Source organism: Ornithodoros turicata, chromosome 6 (assembly GCF_037126465.1).
Source record: "Ornithodoros turicata isolate Travis chromosome 6, ASM3712646v1, whole genome shotgun sequence".
NCBI lineage: Eukaryota > Metazoa > Arthropoda > Arachnida > Ixodida > Argasidae > Ornithodoros > Ornithodoros turicata.
The window spans coordinates 5,001-29,705 of NC_088206.1; the positions used below are offsets into that span (position 1 = coordinate 5,001).

General features: G+C 42.5%; 1 protein-coding gene across 2 annotated transcripts in view; it reads right to left on the bottom strand.

The window, feature by feature from the left end:
• Window positions 1–1,620: 1,620 nt before the first annotated feature.
• The window catches only part of LOC135398733 (coiled-coil and C2 domain-containing protein 2A-like), a 42,348-nt gene continuing 19,263 nt past the window's right edge, over window positions 1,621–24,705 (bottom strand). For both annotated transcript variants that reach the window (XM_064630117.1, XM_064630116.1), the window contains 25 exons: window positions 23,885–24,058; window positions 23,757–23,830; window positions 22,609–22,737; window positions 22,409–22,538; window positions 21,423–21,516; window positions 21,019–21,070; window positions 20,364–20,456; window positions 20,033–20,117; window positions 14,663–14,810; window positions 11,312–11,423; window positions 11,158–11,251; window positions 9,820–9,963; window positions 8,967–9,062; window positions 8,818–8,903; window positions 8,576–8,745; window positions 8,399–8,513; window positions 8,162–8,333; window positions 7,479–7,613; window positions 7,226–7,414; window positions 5,910–5,999; window positions 5,507–5,752; window positions 5,339–5,455; window positions 5,124–5,284; window positions 4,994–5,069; window positions 1,621–3,477 (listed from right to left, as the gene is read on the bottom strand). In XM_064630117.1, the coding sequence (XP_064486187.1) occupies window positions 3,289–3,477; window positions 4,994–5,069; window positions 5,124–5,284; window positions 5,339–5,455; window positions 5,507–5,752; window positions 5,910–5,999; window positions 7,226–7,414; window positions 7,479–7,613; window positions 8,162–8,333; window positions 8,399–8,513; window positions 8,576–8,745; window positions 8,818–8,903; window positions 8,967–9,062; window positions 9,820–9,963; window positions 11,158–11,251; window positions 11,312–11,423; window positions 14,663–14,810; window positions 20,033–20,117; window positions 20,364–20,456; window positions 21,019–21,070; window positions 21,423–21,516; window positions 22,409–22,538; window positions 22,609–22,737; window positions 23,757–23,830; window positions 23,885–24,058 (3,171 nt within the window). In that variant the 3' untranslated portion in view covers window positions 1,621–3,288. The remainder of the gene's footprint in view (window positions 3,478–4,993; window positions 5,070–5,123; window positions 5,285–5,338; window positions 5,456–5,506; window positions 5,753–5,909; window positions 6,000–7,225; window positions 7,415–7,478; window positions 7,614–8,161; window positions 8,334–8,398; window positions 8,514–8,575; window positions 8,746–8,817; window positions 8,904–8,966; window positions 9,063–9,819; window positions 9,964–11,157; window positions 11,252–11,311; window positions 11,424–14,662; window positions 14,811–20,032; window positions 20,118–20,363; window positions 20,457–21,018; window positions 21,071–21,422; window positions 21,517–22,408; window positions 22,539–22,608; window positions 22,738–23,756; window positions 23,831–23,884; window positions 24,059–24,705) is intronic.

A 24,705-nucleotide genomic window follows, 5' to 3' on the forward strand; every position in this document is an offset into this window, starting at 1 on the left:
GAATGGATTCAATAAACCTTTTTTTATTGTTCACTCGAAGGGTGGAAGGGTATTGATATTTCTCTCGGAGGTCTGCCTCTTCCTCCTCCTCCTGTTGCTCCTCTGCCGCAGCGACTTGCTTGTTCTCTCTGTCTCAACTGTTGCAGTATGTAGTCGTGGTCGCGTCGGGCCAAGTCTGCTTCTTCCCACAGTGTTTGTACCTGGGCCGCTCTTGTTCGCTTGGCTGCTGCTCTCGCCTCTTCCACAGCGACCCTCTGGCGCTCCGCTTCCTCTCTTGCCTGCTCCGCTTCGTTGAACGACGCCATGACTGCGGATGGGTCGTCCATCTGTGATTGCATGCGGCTGTCCGTGGCTGTGGGAGGCGGCGGTATCTGGTTGCGAGTCTTGTCGCCCAAGGCGCCGGGCACCGGCCTGAGTTGCGTTTCGTCTTGGGGCGCTGGAGCCCATACGAGACTTAGATAGCCTCCGTAGGTACACGCGATGTCGGGTCCGATAAGTTTTCCTTCTCTCTCCATGGCTATCGCGAAATTGGTGCAAGTTTTGTAGAATCTGTTTATCGCCGCAGATCTGTACGAGTTGGTAGTGGTGCTGTTGCAGGGCTGATAGACGACGAATTCGAAGTCCACTTGGCAGAATGCCGTTATGTCTTGGAACTGGTTTCTGGACGAGACGTCCTTGTCGTGCTTGGACACGGCCATTATGCCAAAGTTGCATGTAGGTTGAGTGGGGCGAACGGGTGCCTCGCACAGTCCGGTCTTGCACTGGTAGCGTTCGACCATAGTGTAGTAACGATACTTGTGTGTGGAGTCTTTGTCCATAGTGATCATGACATTCCTCTTTCCCAAGTTGCGCCTCTAGGTGGGAAATTTAAAAGACGCACGCAAATTTTGCCTGCACAGTAGTTAGAAATTCCGTGCGCGGAACAAGTGGAGGCGTAAAAGTCGCACTGCAGGAGCCCCGACAATAAAGTATAGGCACGCATAACATGGAGGAGCTCATCAGAGAAACCTTGCTCTTGTAATCCCCCCCCACACACACACACACACACTTTGCGCTCACTGTTGGACCGAAGCCCCCCCCCCAGCCAAAATTACAACTATGCACCTATATGGACTGGCAGATCGAGGATTTTCCTGACGGTGTGTGCAGTGGCATCACTATAGGGTACGCATCCCCCCACCCACCCACCCCCGTATAATGGATCCAATGGATAAGAGGGCTCCTCGTGTCACCGCAGAGAGAGCTACTGTGTAGGGCTCGGTACTCTACTAGTGCGGAAAGTCACCCGTTACGGATCGCCCCCCCCCCCCCCGATAGTGACACCACTATGTGGGGGGAGGGAGCTCTATATAGGCTTGGATAGCGTGGTGCATACACTACCAAGGCTTAATTTAATACTATATCAAAACAGATATTAACGAAGGGGTCAGGGCATCCAGAGCTCCCCTCTAGAACCGCACGTGAGGAGAAGGCTCTTTTAGGATTTTTTTTTTTTTTTTCACATCCTCCACCAAATTAATTTGACTTTCTACCTGCAGATTGCCAATCTTTACCGGTAGGTAGTTGCTGTTTGGTTACGATTATTGCTCAGCACCCAGAGGATAGGAAAAGAGATTATGGTGAAGAACAACTTTATTCTTTCAAAAAAAAGTTTTCTACAGAAACATGGTTCAATGCTACATTGTGAGTGTGCAACATGGAACTGCATGAGTTTCTTTTATAAAGGAATCAAGAGGGTAAAATAATACACAGTCCAGCCTGTTGAAACGTCAAGAAAAATAACGAAAGAATGAAGCATGAAGTCAGACTAACTATTTAATATGTAAGCTTTTGGGCAGAGGCTGCCCTTCTTCAGACAAATCGAGCAGTTAAAACATTGCTTATAAGGATTTGGATATTGGTGAGAGGAGGAACCAAAGAAGAGAGAAGCAAGGCAAGGATGAAATCACAAAGAACAAAACAGAAGGGTATACATTGGATAGATCTGACGCCAAGACGATTGGAAGAAATGTTTTTTCCGTTTTCCGTTCCCTTTTTCCACTTTCTTCGTTCGAATTTCTGCCGTCCGGGCTTGTCCGTTGAAAAACAAGAAATTGGTTATACGAGGGGTGTTCAAGTCAAACCGGGACTTTTCGTTTTTTGCAAAAGTAAAGTGAACTTACAGGAGAGAAATTAAGTTTTATTTTTCCACGTAATCTGCAGCTGCACTAACGCACTTGTCCCAGCATTTCAGGAGGGCTTGGAGGCCAGGAGCGTAGAAATCCTTGCAGGCGCGTAGCAGCATTGATAGGACAGCATTCTTGACCTCGTCGTCGCAGATGAGGTGGCGTGCTCCAAGGAACGCCTTCAGTGGCCCGAAGAGATGGAAATCACTGGGGGCGAGGTCTGGACTGTAAGGAGGATGTGCCAGCAACTCCCAGCCAAGTTCCTGTAAGGTGCGTGTCGTGAGATGCGCGGTATGCAGGCGTGCATTGTCCTGTAGGAGGAGGACTCCTTTGGTAATGAGGCCCGGCCGCTTTTGCTTCAGCGCCTCACGCACATCGCAGACGGGCTTGCGTATTATGCACTATTGATGGTGGTACCATTGGGCAGAAAGACAACATGAACGTCAGCCTTGTCCCAGAAAACTGTGGAAAAACGTTGGATGTTCTCAGGAACTCTGACACTGGGCTCTGAGCCGCCTCGGCCAGGATCTTCCTGCACTGATGTACTGCCGCCTCGGAACCGTTTGCACCACTCAAACGCGTTGCTGCGGCTAAGTGTACCGCGGCCATACTGAGCCTGAAGTCTTCTGTGAATTTCAGATGACTTTGCGTCTTAATTCACGACAAACTTCATGACAATTCGCTGTTCCATGCGTGCGCTCCCCTCGTTGTCGGCCATCTTGTCCAGCACGTGTCTTCTGCTTTGCACAAAGTCGCAGAGGCTTGTCGCGTGTGAAAATGACGAAAAAGAAGTAGCGCGAGCCATTTGTACACTCAGGAGACAGAAAATCCCGGTTTGAATTGAACACCCCTCGTATATACAAGTTGCTTACAGCAACTGTGACTGTCGTGAAAAATTTACTTGCTCATCCAGGGGTTGGATAGTGACATGTTATAAAAACAATGCACAGACACCAAGATAATGAGGGTAGGGGTTGGACAATTTTTACAATTATACAATGCTAAGGTATAGGAAAAGCATACTGCATTATTGTGGATCAATAAATCAATCATGCATTAATCCATTAGAACTATGACATTGGCTGCAGAGGGACCAATATTTTTATATGGATGACATATTCTTCTAAATTCTCCGTGTTAGCGCTGCTACATAAACCCAGATGGCGAAAACGTTACAAGGGTATGGGTGAACATTGACAGCCAGTGCAAACTCGACTGCATTTTCTTGGGTGAGGTGGACGCCCGTAGAAAGAATGGTCTCAACCACAGCATCCACAGTGGTGAACCCCATGCTAAGAGGAAAACCACTGATCTGAAAGGATATGTGGTCACAAATGTACACCGTGCTAACTAAATTAATTTTGTGATCATCACTAGGACCAGGACATGAGTGCATTATTGTATCGCTTACAGCCGACAGGCAAGCCAGCATAGCAAGCATTCCTATTGGTAGTGGGGGGACCTCTCCTTTGCTCCACTGCACCCCTGCTCCACTAGAAGATACGCCTACACTGGTGTTTAGACTGAGTTCTGGTATATGCAGTGCCGATTTTCTACTATTAATTCCTTTTGTATAAACCTTGGAATGAAGGTCCACATCGAAGCAAATAATTGTCTTTGTCCTTTATTTGGCATAACAATTGACGAAGTGTTGCAGCATCTCTGACCGCGTAAAAAAAATCCCAGAGTTTGGGCAAAAAAGACAATGGATGAAACAGGACGACTCTGAATCCCAAGAATACGACACAGAGTCCTTCTGTGTCATCCGTTCTCTTTTTTGCTCAAACTCGAGCCTTTTTTTACAGGAGACCTCCAGCTCGCGTGCATTTATACTATTTTATCAGCCTCTTTCAGCATGGTTAGCGAGGCCTGTCGAATGAGTGTTGAGTGACAGAGTCGTTGGTAGGAGTAGCTACACCAGGGAAGAAAAGCGAACGTCGTAAAAACGGAACTCTGGTCTCCATAGACAATAATTCTGCGACGCAGATAAGAAGCCGAACAATTGAAAGAATGTATTCCTGGAACGGAGAAAGTGGGACACAGGCTATGCTGGCTTTAAAAGGATTCGGTTTCGGTTGCTGATCGCCTCTCGTCATTTGGACGTTAGTCTTAAAGTCCGTCATAAACTTGTTCCTACAATGCTAATGTAATTTGTACGTCTGCCTGCATACATACATATACCTGCCTCTGTGTCCATTATTCCTGCATGGGTTGTAGAAACTGCTCACAGAAACCGCTACCTAAACAGCGGTTTGCAAAATGACTAGAGCAACATTTGTGACACATGGTCTCTGCAGGAAGTAGCAGGTGTGGCAGCAAGGGTTGACGATTTTGACAATATTTTAATTTTGCTTATATAAAGTTCTGAGGTTGTTATTTGTTTGATCAGTGCAGAACACTGCAGAAAATTAAAGTAGACCTCATTTTTACAGCAAGGGACAGTGAGCTGTGGACTATGTTACAAATATTCAGATTTGGGCAGGTTATCACTATAGCTCGTGATTGTATGCACAAAAATATTGATACATATAGATAAATTGTCTAAAAAACGTTCTACAAGTGAAAATGCTCATGTATTTCAAGAACTCCTTTTTGAAACAACGTGAGCAGGGGCAAAGAAAAAACCTGATTCAAAATTGTGGAGGGATTAAGGTTCTGAAATATGACATGATATGCTACCAAATTGCATCGAAATATGACGTCATACGCAACAGTCATATTATATGGCCGTAAGGAAGAAATATGCAAACTTATGCTATCATATGACACATGAAAGACCATAGATTTATGCATTTTGTGATTGGGTCCTCGCTGTACTCTTCCCTTACCTTGTAGGATGCAGAGAGCTCCGAAAGGCTTTGAAAATCACTCCTGGTAGTGTTACTGACCAGGGTCCGTTCTAACCTGGAGAAGATTTCACAGTTAAAGGGGGTCGAGTCTAGATGTCCAAGAGCTCACTGTTGGAGAATCTTTCGCAAGATATGACTTGCATGGCGGTTCCACAATGTGCGGAATCTCTTCCGCCACTTCATGATGCTTTCTTTCAAGACATACTCAATCTTCTGCTCAAGTTGTTCAGCAAAATGAAGGTCTGTCGCTTTGTAATTCAAGTCATTTGGCTAATTGAACAAAAAAAGAACAATGAGGTGTGCTTGAAAGTGATAGTGGAATACCTGCACTGTGTGAAACTCAGAGCCCTTTTTCTTCAGTAATGGGGTCCAGTGAGCTGCCTTTTTCAAGTTGAATGTCATTCTTGAAGGAAGGTCATGCTTTTGGACATTTACCCATACCTGCAATTGCGCACGTGAGGGAAAAGTTCCATGTCAAGGCTTTTCACATACGTTGTCAGAGCTAATGATGCAACCGACAGATTGGAGGGGGCTGCTACTGTCGGTGACGGAATACCGCTTTCCTGTTGTAGCATTCCAAACCGATAGCTCATCTTCCCTAGTGAGAACGTAAGCCGTTTGCCCTTCAGGGATTCCAGTGCCCAAGAGTAGGTAAGCATCTTTGCCCATGTGAAGGAAAAAGTTGCACAGCAGTACTGCATGCTCCTCCTCATCCCCAACAAGCACCTCGAGGAATTGCTATAAAGACACAATGTGAGAAACACCAATTACAGATGCAGATGTAGTACGTAACCCTTTGCCCTAAGCTTTGTGCACATGAATTTCTTTATGCATTAACTCTCTGTCTGGAGATTTTGTATGCACAGCCTCAGGGCACTTTAGAGATATTACTTACGTCACATGTACTCCAAATGTCGCAGACACCAGGAAAAAGTGCGCTGTCTGCCAGAGTTGGTATAAGGGAAACAAATCGTGCAACAACGTCCTGGAAGGACAGAAAAAGAGTTCATTGATAAAGTAGCCTTCATTAAACTTGCTTTTGTGTTTTCTTGCTATGTCGAGTTTTTATTTTATGCATTGTCTCACATCTTATTGTACTTATTTGATATTTCAAAATGTCAATCGATTTGTGCTTTGTCACGCTAGATGCAATCAACGTGAACGGCCGTTTTATGGCCCAGAGCTGCTTCTGATGTGAGAGAGGGCTGTGTCAGCAGCATGATTACTACTTTTCGACTAAGCTGCAGCTTAGTCGAATGGCTGTTGTGGAGCATGTGGGTTGGTTTCGTCTATGAATTCATGAATTCATATACGAAACCAACCCACAGGCTCCAATCAATTCTGCCTTACTTTCAATTCAATCTGCTTCAATTCAATCTGCTTTCCTTTCCACCACAATAAGTGGAGGTCATTGTACTAATAGCCTTCCGCATGCATTTTGGGTGCCTGGGAAGACTTTGCTAATCTCTTCCTGACACAACCTGCTGTACGTACGTAGGTCAAGCTTCCAACATGTGAGTCACCTAAAATTTCCAAGTTAGAATGTAGCACGGCTACGAATTTCTATTGTGAAGACATCAGTGGTCGATGCCTTGGAAGGAGATGCACACAGAGGTTGTTCAGAACACTGAGTTTGTAGTCACGATTGTCCTTGCCCTTCCACACTGCCATGTCGCCTAGCTCTCCTGATTCATCGCCATCGCTTCACCTTTTCCAAAATGTTGATGGTGATGGAGTGACAGGACGAAAAGAATGTGTTGTTTGAATAAATAACGTGTGTACATAAACGAAAGCTGCAATCCTGTTCAAAGACGACGAACTCCAATCTCAGAACGCGGGTGATTTATTATACAAAGTTATTATTATTCGACTTATTATTATCGAAAGTAACGGTGAAAGTAACATGTTACTTTTTTTAGCCATTACTTGATTACAATTTTAGCCCAGTAATTTGTAACACTAAAAAATTACTTTTGTCATCAGAATAATTATATAGTAGCGCCAACCAGTTACCTTTTTCGAGTAACGTGTACTAGTCTGGGTACTTGTGTGGAAATCATTTGTATGTCCTTGATTCTTACTTTTCACTGAGAAAATGTTCTATGGTACATGTATTCATGTACTGCATGTGTACGTGCTACATTGTGTACTGTATTCTATTGCATGTGTATGAATTACACCCTGTTACAAAAAGCCTTTGAATGATGTTACCATGTTGGGGCCTTCTAGAAGAAGCTCCTCGGGCGGAGAAATGGGATGCAGGTAACGCGGAATGAATACCCATTTTCCATTGACATCCATAGCCAGTGCTTTGATAAAACGATTAGGATACTTGGTCTGAAATGCTTCCTGGAATTCCTGTGCTCTCTTCAGGAGATCAGGGGGCTCATCGCTCTCACACTGTGAAAAAATTTCTTTTCTTCAGAATACATTTGAAGGGTTTTCTGGAATGTACAGTACAAACCCTTGGTCCTATGGGATCAGGAAGCTGCAATGGTGGTTCAATTGTAATAAAAAGTGAAACGCAAGTCACAGACTTCGATTCGTGCTTGTAGCCGAGCAGCACCGGCGGCACGTCCAACTGGAATGTACCCTCGATCTATACGAAAGAATGGTTCACGTCAACACGGCACTACGCTGACACATTTTTCTCTGTCCCGTTTACATAGATAGGATTACGCTAGTCAGGCAAATCGTCTTGAATAACATCTGACTCAAGAAAAATAAACTAGAATACAGTATTGTTTCAAGATGAATACTTTGCTATTATAATATTATAAAAACATCACCAAAAGGAATTAGTTAACTAGGTATGGTTACTCAAAATAATGACATGCAATGTTGCATACAATATCATGAAAATTATTGCTATATCGTGCAAAAGAAACTTGAGCAGCTAGTGCAAAAATAGGTAACAAAATGTGTTTTAGCGGCAAGCAAACATTATCTCCTTCGAAGTTTCGAAGTGGTCACTACTGGAAATGAAATTATAATCATTGTCTACAAGTGTAATTTTGCACATTGCTATCAACAACAACGAGTCTAGGAAGCACACACCTGTCTTTGCAGATTAAAAAACATCCACCTTTTTTCCCGGATGCCCTTTAAGAAGCCAAATGTTTATTTCCAAAGTAAGAAAATTATTACCTTCCCATTTAGATAGAGCGTCATAAATGGAACTTTGAGGCAACCCAGCCAGCGGTGCTGGAGGCGCTGATATACTGTAGTCGAACGCTCTCTATCGTCCTCCAAAAGGTCTACAACCACTTGGTCAAATAGGTTCAAGTAAATGATGTCTGTGCAGGCAGACCCTTCGAACCTGCTCATAGATGTGTATTAGCAGCGTTTTGTTACTGTACTTGGTTAACTTTTTGTAAAGCTCACTTGAAAGGCAAATGCAGCTCTTGGTTCCATGTAGGATGTGGACCATCTGCCACAAATGTCTGCGCTGTCTCACGTTGAAACATTACTTGAACAAATGGACAGACTCCAGTAACGACTGCATGTTAAACATCTTTGTCAAGGTTTCAACCACTCACAAGAAAGGCCACTTATACGAACTCTCAGCAGGTGATTGTTCTTCTGTATCACAACGAGTAGGAACATTCGTCGCCCGGAGGATGGTGACGAGGACCTCGCCTTCGCCAATGTCGATTTTCTTTCTTTCCCGTCGTGTGGGTCGCAGCGACCTGTGGCCTCGCAAAAGCCTGAGAAGGCTGAACCCGAGGGAACTGCATGTAATGAGTATCTCAACAATGTGTTCCTTGGCTTGGTCACCAAGATAAATCGGGCTAAAGTCTGACCCAATCGTGGGCACTTCTTCTTCCATGACTACATCCTCAAGTGTGCGCTGAGATGTACACACTTCCTGCATAATCTGTTCACGCATCTGTGGAAGCAAAATCATCATATTTCTAGCAAGATTTAAACATAATCCGTTGCTTGGAAGTACCTCTTTCATGAGCTCCACTGTCCTTGCTTGGTGTTCCTCTATCTGATCACTGTATACTGGCAAAATCTTTTTCGTGTCTTTTTTAGCAAGAATTTTCTGAAATGAAGAAAAAAAGTAGAAAACCTGACTACTACCTGCAATACACATCACCAAGAAGAGTACAAAAAAAGATGGCTTATTGCAAGTAGTCTGTAATGTTGATTTGACACCTTAACGTGACTTCAATCCAGCCAAATTAATCGGTCATTTGGATTGATTCGCTTTCTAAGGAGGGACTTAGATTTGGTCTGAATTCATTGTTGGACATGGATGGCATGCCATCCATCCCTATTATAAGCCAGACTGCTCCATCGAAAGTTCATCGTATGCCCCTGAATTATTGCACAGGAACAACCATATACAGTACGTGCAGCTGAGGATCTCGAATGCACGTTAGCCAATGTTGGCCAAGAAAGCAGCTGCGGACGGCCAACACGGTCCTCATGTGATGTAGGAAAGTTCCAATGCCTTCTTTCTTTGTTTCTTTCTTGTCAGCCCACAGGCCACATATATACCTGCTTGAGCTGTGCCACTCCATGTCACAGGTCACATGCCTGGGGATCATGTTATGTCACGACATTCCCTCATTTCTCCTATACGCTCTTTTCACGAATGGAGGAACATGCAGGAACTTATTTTATTCGTTGCAGAACACACTGCAGTGAAAACTACAAAAAATTTTTGTGATAACCTAAGTGCTCCTTTAATAGTACATAATGCATTTAACTGTACAAATCGGCTGACAAAGTTGACTTGTTTCGGTGTAAATCCACATGATAATCCATACACGTATATATAAAAAAATGTCCCTTACCGCCGTGAGAGACACCAAGTACTCCTTCTCGAGTAATGGAACTGCCATGAAGTTCCCAAACTCTGGAACCCTCCTATCCCTCAGTTGAAGCAGACGAAACCTGATGTTCCCTTCCACGTCTTCCTTATTACAGAATTGGCTTGCCTTAAGGAGAAGTCTTTTTGTAAGTTATCAGGTGAAGATGAGCAACTTCAATATATAGTCCATAATAAAAAACTTGGAAGACAATGGAAGGATGCACACAAAGAAATTAGCAAACATAGCTGAAAAGTTTATTTCACAAATGACAAATTTAGGAGCTGAAGTAGGCCACAAAGGAAAAGTTGTCAACTTCCCCAAAAGCAGCATCAAAGCATGACGGTGAGAAATTGAAAGTTGGTGAACGTGCAACATGATGAAAACAGCACTAAAAAGCACAGGCACCTGTTCTCTCTACTTCATCCTGTGTCTTCTAGAGCTGCTTTCGTCATGTTAGGCAGGATCACAGGTTACAAAAGGCTTGCTGACACGGTTCCCACAAATAAAGCAGTCATCCCTTAAAAGCAGACCCCTGTGACTTTCACAATCTGTCATGCTGCAAATATCGGAATCTGTGTGCATACTTTTTAACCACAGTTCTTAATTTTTGGTCAGTGCCACCACCTTGTTTCCTTTTTACGCGTTCTTTCAGGAACTTCAGTGGTATATAGCTTTCGAAACGAAGATAAATTTCATTTATGGCATATCCACGCATTTCTGTGAACCATTTGTGTTCTATGTGAGAAACCCTTTATTGGCGCTAAAAGCCCTGATGTGAGGAGTTAGATGCATATTTTCTGCCCCTCACCAAATTACGAGCACCATAGTTCTGCAGTGCATTCAGTCACGGAATTCCTTTTTTAATCTACTTTTGAAGTGCTTTATCAGTGAAAAAAGAAATAAAAGGAGTCTAGTGGGGATGACTTTCTAGGAGTATGAGATTAACACAGGCAGCATTACAATGAAGAGCTCTTGTGCATGCATGGCCTTAACAAAAACTGTTGTCAATAGGAATGAGATGTGGATGTCATCATCGGGAACCAAGGAGAGGTTGCCAAAATTAAACCCATGCTCTTTATTGTAAGCCGTGCGCTGGTGAAAATGTTGCCCAGAGCAGCTATCTGTTCTTGCCATAGACAGCCGAATCTCTGTTAGATGAACTCAGTTCATTAACATCATTGCATGCCCAATTAGTTGAAATCTCTGTTTAGCGACTGCGTTCATCAACCTCATTAAAGAGAGCATATAGTGCATACAAAATATATTCACCAATAAAATGCAAGGCACTTTGAGCAACAAACATGTGTTCATGAAGCTTACCTTAAGACTCAATGGCCCACCCACGGTGGACTTTTCTTTTGAGGAATTACAAATCATGTTTGGGCTCAAATTGCAACTTGTTCTGGCATGTTTTCTGAAATTTCAAGCATGTGAGAAGAGGGATCAATTTTGAAAACACATCCCAATTAAGTACCTTGTTATTGCAACCCTGTTTTTAGGTGCAAGCGCTTCTCGATTGCTGTCACCAGCCCAGTAAACAAAGCAGCGGATGACTCCATTCATCCACTGTTGTCCTGACTGCCATCCTACATAGTATTCATTAACACAAAATTAACAAAAAAAAAGTCCAATTTTTAAAGTTTCTTCTGCAAGAAGCAGCAAAAGCCCCCTGCATAAATACTCTGGTTACATCGTATGACACAGACTGAATTTTTAGAGAAGAACAATCAGTGTAGCTGATGCATACGTGACATGTTATATCAAAAAGTGATCTACATCATTCATTCCAAGAATTCCATCTGACAATAATGGAGGTGTAGATCACTACCAAGGCTGGCATGTTTGCAACTGACTTGGTTGAAACATTTGGACTGTCAGCACAAAATCATGGCAGACAAACTTTGCCATGGCAGCACAACCAGAAACCTGGGTTTTTCAAACATTGCTGATTTATTGGGGAGTTTTTGGAAACTATGTTGCAAAACTGTTAAGTAAAAATTTTTCACATGGTCGTGTGGTAAATTAAGTATGTTTTCAAGCAATCTCAAGTGTTAGGCATGTGCAAATACAGTAATTATTTTAATATTGATGTGTCTATGAAGCAAGTAGATATGTAAACGAAGTGAATATGAAGTGAACAGACCAATAGCCAAAGCTAATACGAAGCGAAGGGTTATAAAACCAAATCCGACACGAAGTGACTATAGTTGTACAGCAGGATACCGAATACACACACAGCACATGTGCAGATATAAACTTGGGTACAGCGTTTATATGTGATACATTCATACGGATCAGGATATGTGGTAGCACTCACTCCGTTTTATGCCTCTCTTGTGCTGAATATATGTGCTTTCGAATATATTCGGTTTGGAAGGAACATACATTTAATTCGAAATTTGAATACAAAATTCTATACTTCATTAGGAAATCAAATCGAATGGACTATTTCCTTCGGTATCAGAAAAATTAAAATATTTGCACTTGTCTACTAAATCACATTGCTGCTTTAAGGGAGGATGTGGCTCTTAAATGGTAAAATATGACTAAGAAGTCAATTTTACAAAGGCATTTTTATGGGAAAATGTGTTGGGAAAATGGGGCACCAAAATAGCAATACAAAAATATTTGTATCTGCCGGTACCAAGTCCCAGTCTTCCCCTAACTTTAATTGCCAATTTCCCAGTTTGCATTTTTGAGCAAGCCCCACCATTACCACTCCTGAGCAAGTCCCACCATTACCTGCCTCCCTCGGCTTCAATCTAAGTAATATCAAAGTATTTGTGAATAAATTATTTAGGGGTAGAGCTATTTTTATTGTGCAGAATTTACAGTGTGATATGTTGAACTCAGGAGAAGTACATAACAGCTAACCAATTTTAAACCTTCCAAGTTTTGTGTAACTGGTACTAAAAATTTTATATATACAGTCAACCTGCATTTATCTGGACGGCTTCATTTCCTCTGAAAATGTCCGGATAGCGGGGGAACCGGATAAGTGAAACATGAAAATCCAGAGTGATCCTAAAAGGACATCTTTATTGACCATTACACAGAAAATTATACATTGTCATCTGTTTCATTCGAATACATGCATCCAGTTCTTGCAAACCTTTGCCAATGCCATTTACTTGCGAAATATTGTTCTGTTGCCCGAAAAATAATAGAGCTGTTCTCAGTGCCGCATGTGCATTTTCTACCGTCACAACTGATGCATACACGGTTTCATCATCATATTCTTCTTGAACACTGTCGGAAGCAACGACACTGACGATGTCGTCATCTGTAATTGCAGCGCAGGGGTCCTCGTTGCGGACCTTCTCAGTTTGAAATGACCAGACTGCTCAGTGGATTACTTTTGTGTAAAGTGCAAAGTCGGAAAGGGAGAAAATTCTACCTAGCAACACCGTCTTTGTGTCAGTAAAAAGGAGGCCAGACCAAGGTTCTCGACCTCACTTGACTAGGTGTGGGCCAAGTGTCATTCATGGACAATGACTGGATAACTGAAGCCGATTGTTGGGTATTAGTCACTTCTGTCCCCTAGAATTCTCGTCCGAGTCCGAAAGCTGAAGTCGGGATAAACGAGGGAGAAATACATGGGGAGAAATCCGTCGCCATGCTTTTTCGTCCGGGTAGCGCAGGATCCGGATATATGAAGTCCGGATAAACGCGGGTCAATTGTAGTGTAAAAATGCCTAAATAAAATAAAATAGCTTGCCCCTCCTGCAGTAACCATGTAGCTTTGTGAAAATCATGTTTTCAGAATTTTCTGAATGTTAATCTCTAAAATTGAGCAGCAGTGAGACTTGTTTTTAAGTTCCCTTCAATATCCTGTAATTTTTTATGAATGAAAATATTACAATTCCCTTTAACCAGCCATATGTTTGTCCGATTCTAGAGCATTTGAGCACGATTTCGTACTCCTTGGAGACCGGTCTTAGGCAAAAACTAGGTAAAATACAGAACCAAGCTGCCAGTCTTGTAGCAAATAATTATTAACTGTACATCTATCCTGTTTATTTAGAATCCATCGTGGAATGGGCCTTGTTAAAAAATTGTAGAGGACAAGATGTTTTAGAATTGCTTTACAATGTTTATTACGCACTAACTGGTATTCCACAAAACAAATGCCTGTTAGCACCTAATTTTACATGTAGTATGTTGAACCTTATTGTCTTTGTAGAACTATCTTCAAAAATTATTTCTTTGTCAAAAGAGTAACTGGTTGGAACCATCTTCCTTGTGACCTTGGTTTCGCTTCTTCTGGTGTTATATTTCAAATATAAGTTATGTACATTTCAGAGGGCTTTTTTATTTTTTTTATGCAGTGTCGATTGCCATGTACTTTCCCTCTCCTCTACTACACAATGTCACTTTGATGGAGCAGTAGGGCTCTCTTAATAAATAAATCTGATGGCAGTACACCATGTACACACGGTACTGCACACTGGAGTAATTGAGGAAAAACTAATTACATATTCTTCTATGTGTCATATGGCAAGATATAAAGTCTTGAAGACATGTACTCGTCAAGCCCTGACATCAGAGCTTCGGCCATTCCAATTGGTGGACGTAAGCACACGACTTCTCTCGTGCTTCCTCATTGGCGGGAACGCCTACTGAGACGTCAGAGCTGCATGAGTTTCGGTATTCACGTTGTCAATTTTCTAAATTGTCTATTATCCCCTTTGCTGTAAAACTTAAAATGCATTATCACACTGACGCAAATAATTGCATTTTACATTTACGAGGAACAACTTTAGAAAGCTTTTAGATTTGAGAGCCACATTCCCCCTCCAAAGACATTCTGTATTATTGCTCTTACCGCAGCCAACAGAACCATGCTTGGGAGCAACAGTACAGTCACTGGCAAATTCAATTCCCACAAGATCAGCACTGGGCTGTTCAACGTCAGGAATGGAAAGAGGTATGTCCGCTATCTTTCGACGGCGATGACCACTTGTTTCGTACAGCTGCAAGAAGAAAGAATTGCAGGAGATTCTTTGGTGGATCATGCTACGCTGAATGCATTCTCTGATTTTGACATCATCGTGTAATTACCCGTAAGGGGAGAGAAGCCTATGTGTATTCCATTTCATCTGCGTAATTACTGCACATAATTTTATTATGCTCACAATAAATGTACTTTCTATTGTGAAAGGTGGTATAACTATCAACCACCTGTTTGCAGGTTTGGAATTGTCACCAGTCAAGAGTATTGGAATAGTCTCATTCCAGTATTGGCTCGTTTTATCTGAACAATCTCCAAATGGTTGGCGGGAAGCACAAGACACGACTATGCATCTGAGTTGCTGCACACTTTGGAGCATCATAAGCATCTGTGTGATGTTACTGAGTAGAGTGGTCAGTCAAAACGACCACCATTGATGGTTTGGACGAGGTATTAGTGTGACATGCTCATGAACTGTGATACATGAACGAGCATAAGAGGTTTAATACCAGCTAGTGCTGAATGTGGCGGTGAATGAAGACAAACTTTGATTCAAGCAACTTGCAGTAAAGAGGAGTATGGGCATTGCAGAGACAACTCTAGTACAAGATTTGAAAAAGCATCGGTCAACATTCAAGGGGAGGCCTGAAAGATATGACGAAGTGAAAGTCGTCAGAAAGACTAGAGAAAGTGGTGCATACTATCTTCTTTGATATTCGCAGCATGGCTTATTAGAGGTGGCTGCCGCCTGCTCGTAGATCTCTTCCTTCTCAAGGATCTCTGTGCGTTCTGTTTGGTCACGTTTGGATGCACACAGCACTGCTGCTGGCACATGTACACGCACTGTCTGCCCAACCCGTAACAGTCAACCCAACGGCAAAAGGGCGCAGGTGGTCTGGTGCATGTTGACTAAGAAGACATGAGTAGAGACAGGAAAAAAGAGAAGACAATACACACAAGATGTCAAACGAGGCAAGCCCCTCAGTGGAGCAGAAAAGCCTAAGTTCTCATCATAAGGAGCAACAAACGGACTCTGACAAACTGAACAGGACCACTGCAATATAACCAGTCTCCTAAGTCCCCAATAAATTCCCGTGTTCTTAAAAGGGTTGCTGACCCTGTTGGCCAACTTTTGATGGAGTTCAAAAAGATTGTGACTAGAGAGAACTGCATTAGTGTCATTTCACTTTCTCCCTCACCACCAAGTGGAAGTTGTTGGGCCTGAGGCTTTTCTTTTTCATTGGTTTGCTATGTTTGAGATTGTGCGTGTGTCGTCTTCCCTCGTTCGCTGTCTCGGGTTACTTCTTCTTAGTCAACAATCAGGTACCTTTTTTACGTTATTCACAATGATCTTGTTGGTTTGTTGCCGAAAGAGTCATTCCCGAAACTTAAACAGAGTCCAAACTAAACAATGAAAAGTGAACAGTCCAATTGCCCAAAACAAACTGGATGTGGATGCACTGTATGTCCATGATATATCCACTTTGGTGAATACATGTTCAAATTGATCTCTTGTGATTACTCAGACGTGAAAAGTCGTTTTGCACAAAACAAGGTTGTCATTATTACTTACCAGACACAAGAAAGTTGCAAAAATCAAGCTGCATTCATGGTATACAGCACACTATGTGTTCTATGCATAGCGTTATACACTACTGCACTATAACCACTATTGAGAAAGTGTGTACTAAACACGACTCAGAAAATCGTGACCAAGATTTGTGAGTCCTGTGGATACAGTCTACATGAAAGCTGTTATCCCTGCAGAAACAAACTCCAACGTATCAGACAACTGTTGACTGCTACTGTTTCAAGTTTTGTACCATCTCAGCAATGCCCGGATTCCTCATGACCGCAAGTTGGTTGAAACGAAGTGTGTCTTCATTCGCTGCCACCTTCACCACTTAGTGGTGTTAAATCTCTTTCTGCTCATTCATGTGTCGCACATCCTGAGCGTGTCACTGTAATACCTCATCCTAACCACCAGCGATGCTAGCTTCTGATCAATCACTCTACTCAATCCCATATAGCAACCTGACTTGCAAATGAAAGGATCAATGCCCCAGCCCGAGACACAAGATTTTTAATCAGGAATTGTAGAGATACCGCTCCAGAAAAATTGTTCCATGAGTGCATTCCGCGGTTAATCTGACATAAAGGGTGTGATCGATGCTCAAGCATATTCCTTATGTGCAATGCATTGTGGGACAACTCTCCAACAAGGAAAGTAGAAAACAAGGAAACTATTAGTGTGTTAAGTAGCAGCTCATGAGCGACAAGAGAGCTCGCCTTTTGACTAACGCTGTCACTCTTTTTCTAGAGCCATGGCACTCTTCATGAACTCTCATGCTCCAGCTTGCAGGTCGGAGCGCGTAAGTGCTGCTACTGCTCCCTGACATATGGAGTAAAGGGAGGCCAGAAAACCAATGAGCTGCCTTGGGAACTTTGACTCGGCACGTATCACGCTTATGGCTCTCAAAGACCGTTTAGTAGACGCACCGGAGTACTACGAGGGGCAGAGTGCACCGAGCCTGTTGGGTAGAGCGACTACTTCACGCGCCCAATGAAAGTTTCAGTGTTGCATGACCACAGAAGAATCAAAATATTCTGCTCTCTGTCTAGGTGACACTCAAAAGATTATATGCGTTTACACACACGCAGTTGCCAACCAATTTTTCGGACTTTAAAAATTCACACCTTTTAACACTTCCAACGTCACCAGTTCAGCTCAATTCTTTGTGCACATGTTGGGTTTTGAATCAGTAGCACCTAGTAAATATAATTAACGTCTATCAATAACATTTATGTATTCATAATTGATTATTGAATGTGATTGTCGGTTAAGAAGGAGGCAACAGCAGTTTGGATTATCGCGATGTTGATATTCGCCACTTCCGCTGATAATGACACTTTGCGGCTATACATCAGAAGAGAACATGACCAACAGTATGGGGATTAATTTTGTCGTGTGAGGGTTCTCTATGGTGTGCCCAAGCCTGCACAATGCAAACTTTATTTTTGACATCCCTTGCAGAAGATAACATGTCTGAACAACTTCTGGCATGCTACCAAGTTGCTGACATACTTGACCATGTTCAAAGCCACAACCTTGGAGTCTATCATAGTATCAGTAGACTGGGCTGTACAAGCAGGCAGGAGACCATTAAAGCAATTGTTTCTGTGACGTTGATCTGGTGACATCAACAATGCGTAACCTCTCACATCTGCATGCTGTTCATACCAATTAATTTACTAGATTTTGCGCACTTCAGCTGATTGCCAACAGACGCCCCGCGGAGAAAAGCAGAGGGAAGCCACTATGGAATGGCGGACAAGTACCACATGATGGCAAAGTACTACATGACACATTTCATGCAGACTATTCTTAAGTACACGATGAAGAAAGTCAGAGCTTGGGCACAAAGAAAAAGGTACAACGCGACACAAAGTGTGCGCCCCAGCTCCGGCTTTCTTCACCCTGGGTTTCATCCACCAGCTTGCCTGCACGTATGCTGTTTTATTCTTCAGTAGTTCGACTCAGAATACTAAAACCACTTTAAACTTAAAAGAAGGAACACTTGTGGCCTCCGTTTAAGCCCTCTCTTATTTTTCACAAAGTCTGCTATTGAGGACACTGTATCTAGTCTGATGGGTATGACTACAAAGTGAAAGTGGCTTTTCTATTGTTGCTGCGAAGAAAACTTTGGACTTTTGGTAGAATTTCCAAAAAGTCATGCACAGAAATCAAACTCAACGTTTCATCACTTTCCAGAATCTACGTCTTTGCTGTCTTCATACCACCCATATACAAAGCTAAAATGCTGTAGGGGACCAGACCCTAGGTGCAGCTATCCAAGCAAATGAGCATGCCTAAACAAGCACCTGCATCCCCCAAACGCTTTTATACGAAGAGTTTGGCCATTAGCAGGTGCACAACAGTTTATACAAGAGAAAGGGAAACAAGAAAAAGAGAGCGGAAGGGTCAGGAAGAGAAAGTTACCACTCTGGCAAACGCCAGACCTGTACAATGGCATGCTGAAAAGTTCTCGGCCTGACCCACTTCCAGATATGTGAATGCGATCTCGTCATTGTAGACACATAGAGTGAGGCTAAGAAGAAGAAAAATTTTATGTTTGTAACGTTAAGAGTTCATTTTTGCTTCGGCTATCAATAGAGCCATGTCTATACTATGAGCATGAAATGTTCAAAGGTTGAATTTCAGGCTATCATGAAGTTCCTGTTCGTGTGGAAGAAAACTCAAAGGAAAATCTAGGAGTGCATTATGCAAACATCAAGTGACGAGTGCCCATCATACTCAACTGTGAAGTAGTGGTGTGGCCAGTACCGGATTTAAGAGCGGCAGAGATCTTTACAGCATCCCCGCATAGATATGAGGTGCTGAACGACCTCACAACAACGGTTTCTGGCAACTGCTCAGAAAAGCCAGTTCCAGTACTGAAAAGAGTTACCAGCACACGATGGTCCTACAGAGTGGACGCTGTGGAAGCCTTAGTCAGGGGCAACTGTTTTTCTTTAAAAGCGCTGCAACTTATTGTTAACTGGTAATGAAATGGATGAAGTGCCCTTTAATGCCGGTGGTCTCATTGACACAATGTCTAGGCTAGTATAGATGACCAGTCTAGGCTATACGCTAGACAACTTGAATTTATGCCGCATTTTGGGACGGCACTCTAGACGGAATTAACAAGACCAGGAAAACGTTACAAAGCCCAAAGATCGACCTGAACAGCATGGTTTCCGCATTGAGCCCGTTCAAAGGCTTTATTGCTGCATAGCATGAAGCATTCGATCACTACTGCATGGTTGGGGATTATGCAACTGGAACAAAATAATTCACTGGAGTAAGAAAGTGCAATCAACGATCTAGTGTATGACTGATGCCACAAGGCTACGTAACTGCCTCGAATGCACGTTTTTGTTGTCCTTCTGAGGAGTTCTGCAGAACTCCTTCCGCAGAAGCTGTCAGCCAAGAGGGTGCCGAAATGTTTGAATGCCAATGAGGAACAACGTCGCATGGGTTCCTCCCAAGGGCGTAGTTAGGGAAGGGGGAAAATTTTAAGTGCTTGACTATTTGGAACAATTCTAGGGCTCTTAGAAGTCCGAAAGATTGGGTAGTTCATACATAAGTGCACTAGCATGAGGAACACAAATTTTTCCATGCATGGCTGCAAAAATGTTTAGTGTCCTCCTGATGACGTGGAGGAGATTTATAGAATAGTTTACCTCCACGGTTATTGTTTGAGGATATTCCATGACCAGCAAGCTATATGTCTGCTTCCACTCCACTGTAAAATCCTGGCCCAATGCTCTAAAGATAGAGGGCATTATTTTAGTATCTTTTGACCACACATTGTATGTTTAGCTATTATAAGATTTACCTCAGACACTATACAAAACAGAGCTTGGAGCTTTATCATGGAAGCCCCATCCCAAGACACATCCAAGTGCATAGCAATTAAAGTGGGATAATTCATGCAAAGTTTCGGGCACGTGGACACACATTTCATAATTAGATATATGAACCGAGTTTCACTGGATGTAGAAGCAATCTTACTTGTGCTCTGTTTTGCAGGCTTCTTTGCCATTGCACAGTATACTCATGTGCAGCACTGTATTTGAGACATCCTGGCGACGATGCTGTTCATTCCTGTCAACCACATCAAATATTAGACATTGTGTTACCAGCCACCAAGATAGGCTGTCAATAATTGAACACATCCTATTAAACCAAAGATACCATAGAAAAAATCGACACTTGGTGCATTGTAGGATCCCCAATAGGGGTACGGAGGAGGGAATTTACCATTGCGTCCAAAATAGGGCAAACTTTTGCCAACATATCTTCAAACTCCATCCCAACAGCAATTCTCTCATTTTAATGATGATGTCAAACTTTGGGGTTGATTGTTGCTAACATCTTTGTATGAGCCTCCTTTGGGTGTTACTCCGATGTGGGTCAGTCGTCTGCATAACCTCATAACTAAGTTTGTGGGATCCATCCTAGCTTATAAAAATGGCCAGTGGTGTAGCCGCAGGGGGGAGGGGGGTTAGGGGGCTCAACCCCCCACCCCGAATCGTGCCATTTGTAGTTCATTTGGGAGAAGGAGAAACACCTCCTCCCCATGTAAAGTTCCCAAAGAACCCCCCCCCCCCCCCCCACACACACACACACAAAAAACTGGCTACCATGCTGAAAACAGTGCACTTACTTGGGACACTGGTTAAAAGGTGTGACATCCTCCGTCATGAGCACCACTCGTGCTAGAGGTACATAAATAGATATTAAGCACAAGACTAAAAGCTAGTTCACGCATAACAACCTATTTTGCTCAAGACTACCAAAATTTCATACTCTCATTGTGCATGGTAGTGGTTATCGACTGCAGGAGAAGATAAGTGGAACCAAATGCTCCAAGTGTGCAAGTTAACACAAACAGATGCACTGACAACATCACAGAAATCAGATCTCCATCAAATAGCACAAGATGAGTACCCCTGGTGCACAATAATGTACCATGATGTACATTGCCTAACACACAAGAGCATGCATAAATTCTAAAAAACTCAATAGAAGTCAACTTTGCGTATATGCGACAGGAAACTGTGCCTTTACCGGATGTTCTTTTTAATTGTGCGAAAGCTTCATTGGCTACACTTTTCTCATCCACTTTGCTGGGACGGTTGGGTCCAGCATCGTCCAATGATTCCTGTGCAGAAAAGTGTTATCGCAAAATTTTTGCCATTGCATTCTATTCAGAAACATTAGAGAGGCTACAACACAAATAGTGCTCCAGATACTTATGCAATGAGCCCTTTTGAAGATATTTGAAAAATGGAGTGTCAAACAAATGTGGAATGTGTTCCCATGTTGTGCCCAGCCCAGTGTTGTGGTAATCACGAAGATGTGAAAAAAAAAAATTGCATTTATTTATGTCTGCAATGTATAGGTAGGGAGTGACTTTTTCGGGTTAAACCCGATTCCGCCCGGTTATTCCCCCCCGAACTGACCTCCGACCAATTCAGGTTAAACACGATTTCTCCCCGAATTCCAGTCACTATGAAATCTTCAAGTGACGTTTCCACTGAAGACGAACGAAGGTTGCCATGTGTAACTCATGTAAGAGTGGGTCACTTACCTTCCCAGCAATACACCCATGTGTGCCAACACTGTCTATGCCTTCGGAGATTACCGCTGGAAGGTCGCGATCCCGCAACAAAAAAACAGAAAAAAAAAAAGAGATTAGGAAGGACTTAATATACAAGAGGAGAAACAAAAACACCCGATAACACCCAAAGGCACAATTATCACCCGATTTCTCCCCGAATTACAGATTTACAAATACCGCCCGATTTTTACCCCCTAATATGAGAAAGGCATTTAACCCGAAAAAGTCACTCCCTATGTATAGGTCATTAGACCTTTTGTACTAACCAGTTTTTCTTTTGTGACATGTTAACATAAAGTCATTTACAAGCAAGCACATTTACAGTATGTGATTATAGTTACATTTTTACACTCATTTTCTTGTAAGTAAACATATGTGCAGGCTGTGATTTTGTGGCGGTGCACCATTTTTTTTAAAAGCGCCAGAGTTGTACCTTGGGGGGTTGCCTCTGTTCCTGGCATGTGACCGTGTTTTCTTGACTGTAGAGAATATTCTGTAATTCAAATTCCTCTTCAACCGCATCATCAAAATCTTTCCTAAGCACGTGATCATTTATATGATCCCTGGAAATAAAAAGAAAACAAAAAAACAAAGAGCATTACAAGAACAGTCCAGAAGAGGTAACTGACTTACTTGAGATATCTTAATTTGATAGTGGTTGCAGAGTATCCCTCATCCTGCCTTAATTGGCACACTTCATTCCAGAGCACTATCAGCTTATCGACTAAGTCATTTCTTTCAGACTCCCGCTGTTGCAGATCTCTAAAAATGAACTGCCAATGTTGTATGCACACTGATAGCTAAACAGACTATCAAACGTCATTGGGAAACTCCAAAATAATTGTCAGAACAATTGTCTCAAAAGACTTAATTTTTCTGCTTAAGCTACAGCAAAAGAATTGTGAATGAGCACCCTCATGCACTTCCATGAACAGGCAACAGCAAGCTTCATATTTACAGGGTTGTTTTAGTTTTTACTAAAGCGTTGAATGGAAAATTGAACTGAAATACGTAAATGACCATTATTTTTCAGCTGAACTGGTTCGGCTGAACTGGTGGCTGAACTGGGTCATCTCGGAACATGAACAGGATAAAATAATGCTACTAGTTCAAAGAGTAGTTCAGGAACATTTAAAGATATCAGAATTGACTTTTGCAGCTTCCTTACGACTATACTGGTTGTTTCACGAAGGTCCCCAGGCTGAATAATTCGTAAACAGGTGTTGCCATCGAAGAACTTTCTTTTTAGTAAAGATCCTTAGGACATCGGCCATGCACTGAGTAGTGAGCGTCGCATTTGCATATGCTCACTAATTAGATAAACATCATAAATTTTAAATTTTACTTCGTATGCTTACGGAGCCTCTGTTTTAGGTATCGAGACCGTCAGGAAAAAATATTCCAAGAAAAAATGCGTCGACACTTAGTGACTTTTTCGGGTAATTAATCGGTTTCGGTTTACATATTTCTTGCGCAGAGCAGTGCACCAATGCGCTGTTTGGATCAGCTATCCAGCTGTCAATTTCGTGTTCATCGGTCTGGTTCACGCACGGGGGCACTGCTCTGTGTGCCCCCGTGTTGGGATGGAACACACTAATGGTCGCACTTGAGTGCGACCATTATTATGCATCATTTTTCTCTCAGAAAAACGTTGAATTTCCAGTGTTTTAGAGCAGATCGTTTATATTTTTATCACAAAAATCTAGGAACTCTGGGTAGCACACAAAACTTTGGGGTCATTCCTCAGAATAACTGTAAGGTACAGAGGCTTTGTCACGTACAGTAACCGCAGAAGCATCTCCTTCCTCAAGTTATCCTCCTGAACTTTCAAAAGTTCCCTTTTTAGGTTCACAATCTGAAATATGCAATTATCAAGCAAAGACATTTCTAGGACACACTGAGTAATTACCTCTTCTTGTAGACTTGAAGTCTCACTATACTTTCTGTAGAGCATGAGCAGTTGAGATGTGAGGAGGTGTTCCTTGCTAAACAATGGATGATGATGAAACATCACTGAAGAGATGTCAATATCTATTCTGTAGCGTTCATCTAGGTCATAGCTATAAGCAATACTGGAGGAGGCCTGCAAGTAATTGTGCAGTTGTTACTATATGGCCCTGAGAATAGTTACAAAGGCTGGGAACACTACTGTAGACCAGCATGTCTGCCACCATCTCGGAGCATGGTGCTACTGACAATTGCGTTTTCACAAGATCATCTTCCAATCGTAAACAAAATGCCATATTATATTATCAAGTGTAGACCGCGACAGAATTATTTTAGTAATTACTATTGACTGCCTTACTGAGTTGTTGTTTTTCTTCATGCTACCTGATGTATTTTGGTTTTCTGTTTTTCCCACTCCCCATGTAATGCCCGCAAGGACCTTCATGAATAAATAAATAAATGTTGATCTTACATATAAATATTAATAAGTTCCCCAAGTTGAGCAAAACGGTTGTATTTGCCTACGGGGCAATGTGTCCTCTGCTTCCTAGACAATAGACATCTACCCGAGAAACGTCATCATGACGTTGGTAGACAGACTGAAACCGAAACACATCGGAGGGGGAGGGCTGGGTTCCACGAATGGGCACTTGTTCGCTGCCTTCTACTGAAAGAAAAACAGGACCGAAGGTCGCATCCCTTTGAGGGATCATCGTAATCCCCTCAAGATCGTGGCTTTTGGGCGCGACCTTGTTCGCCTCTAACTTCGAGCATAGCTCAACT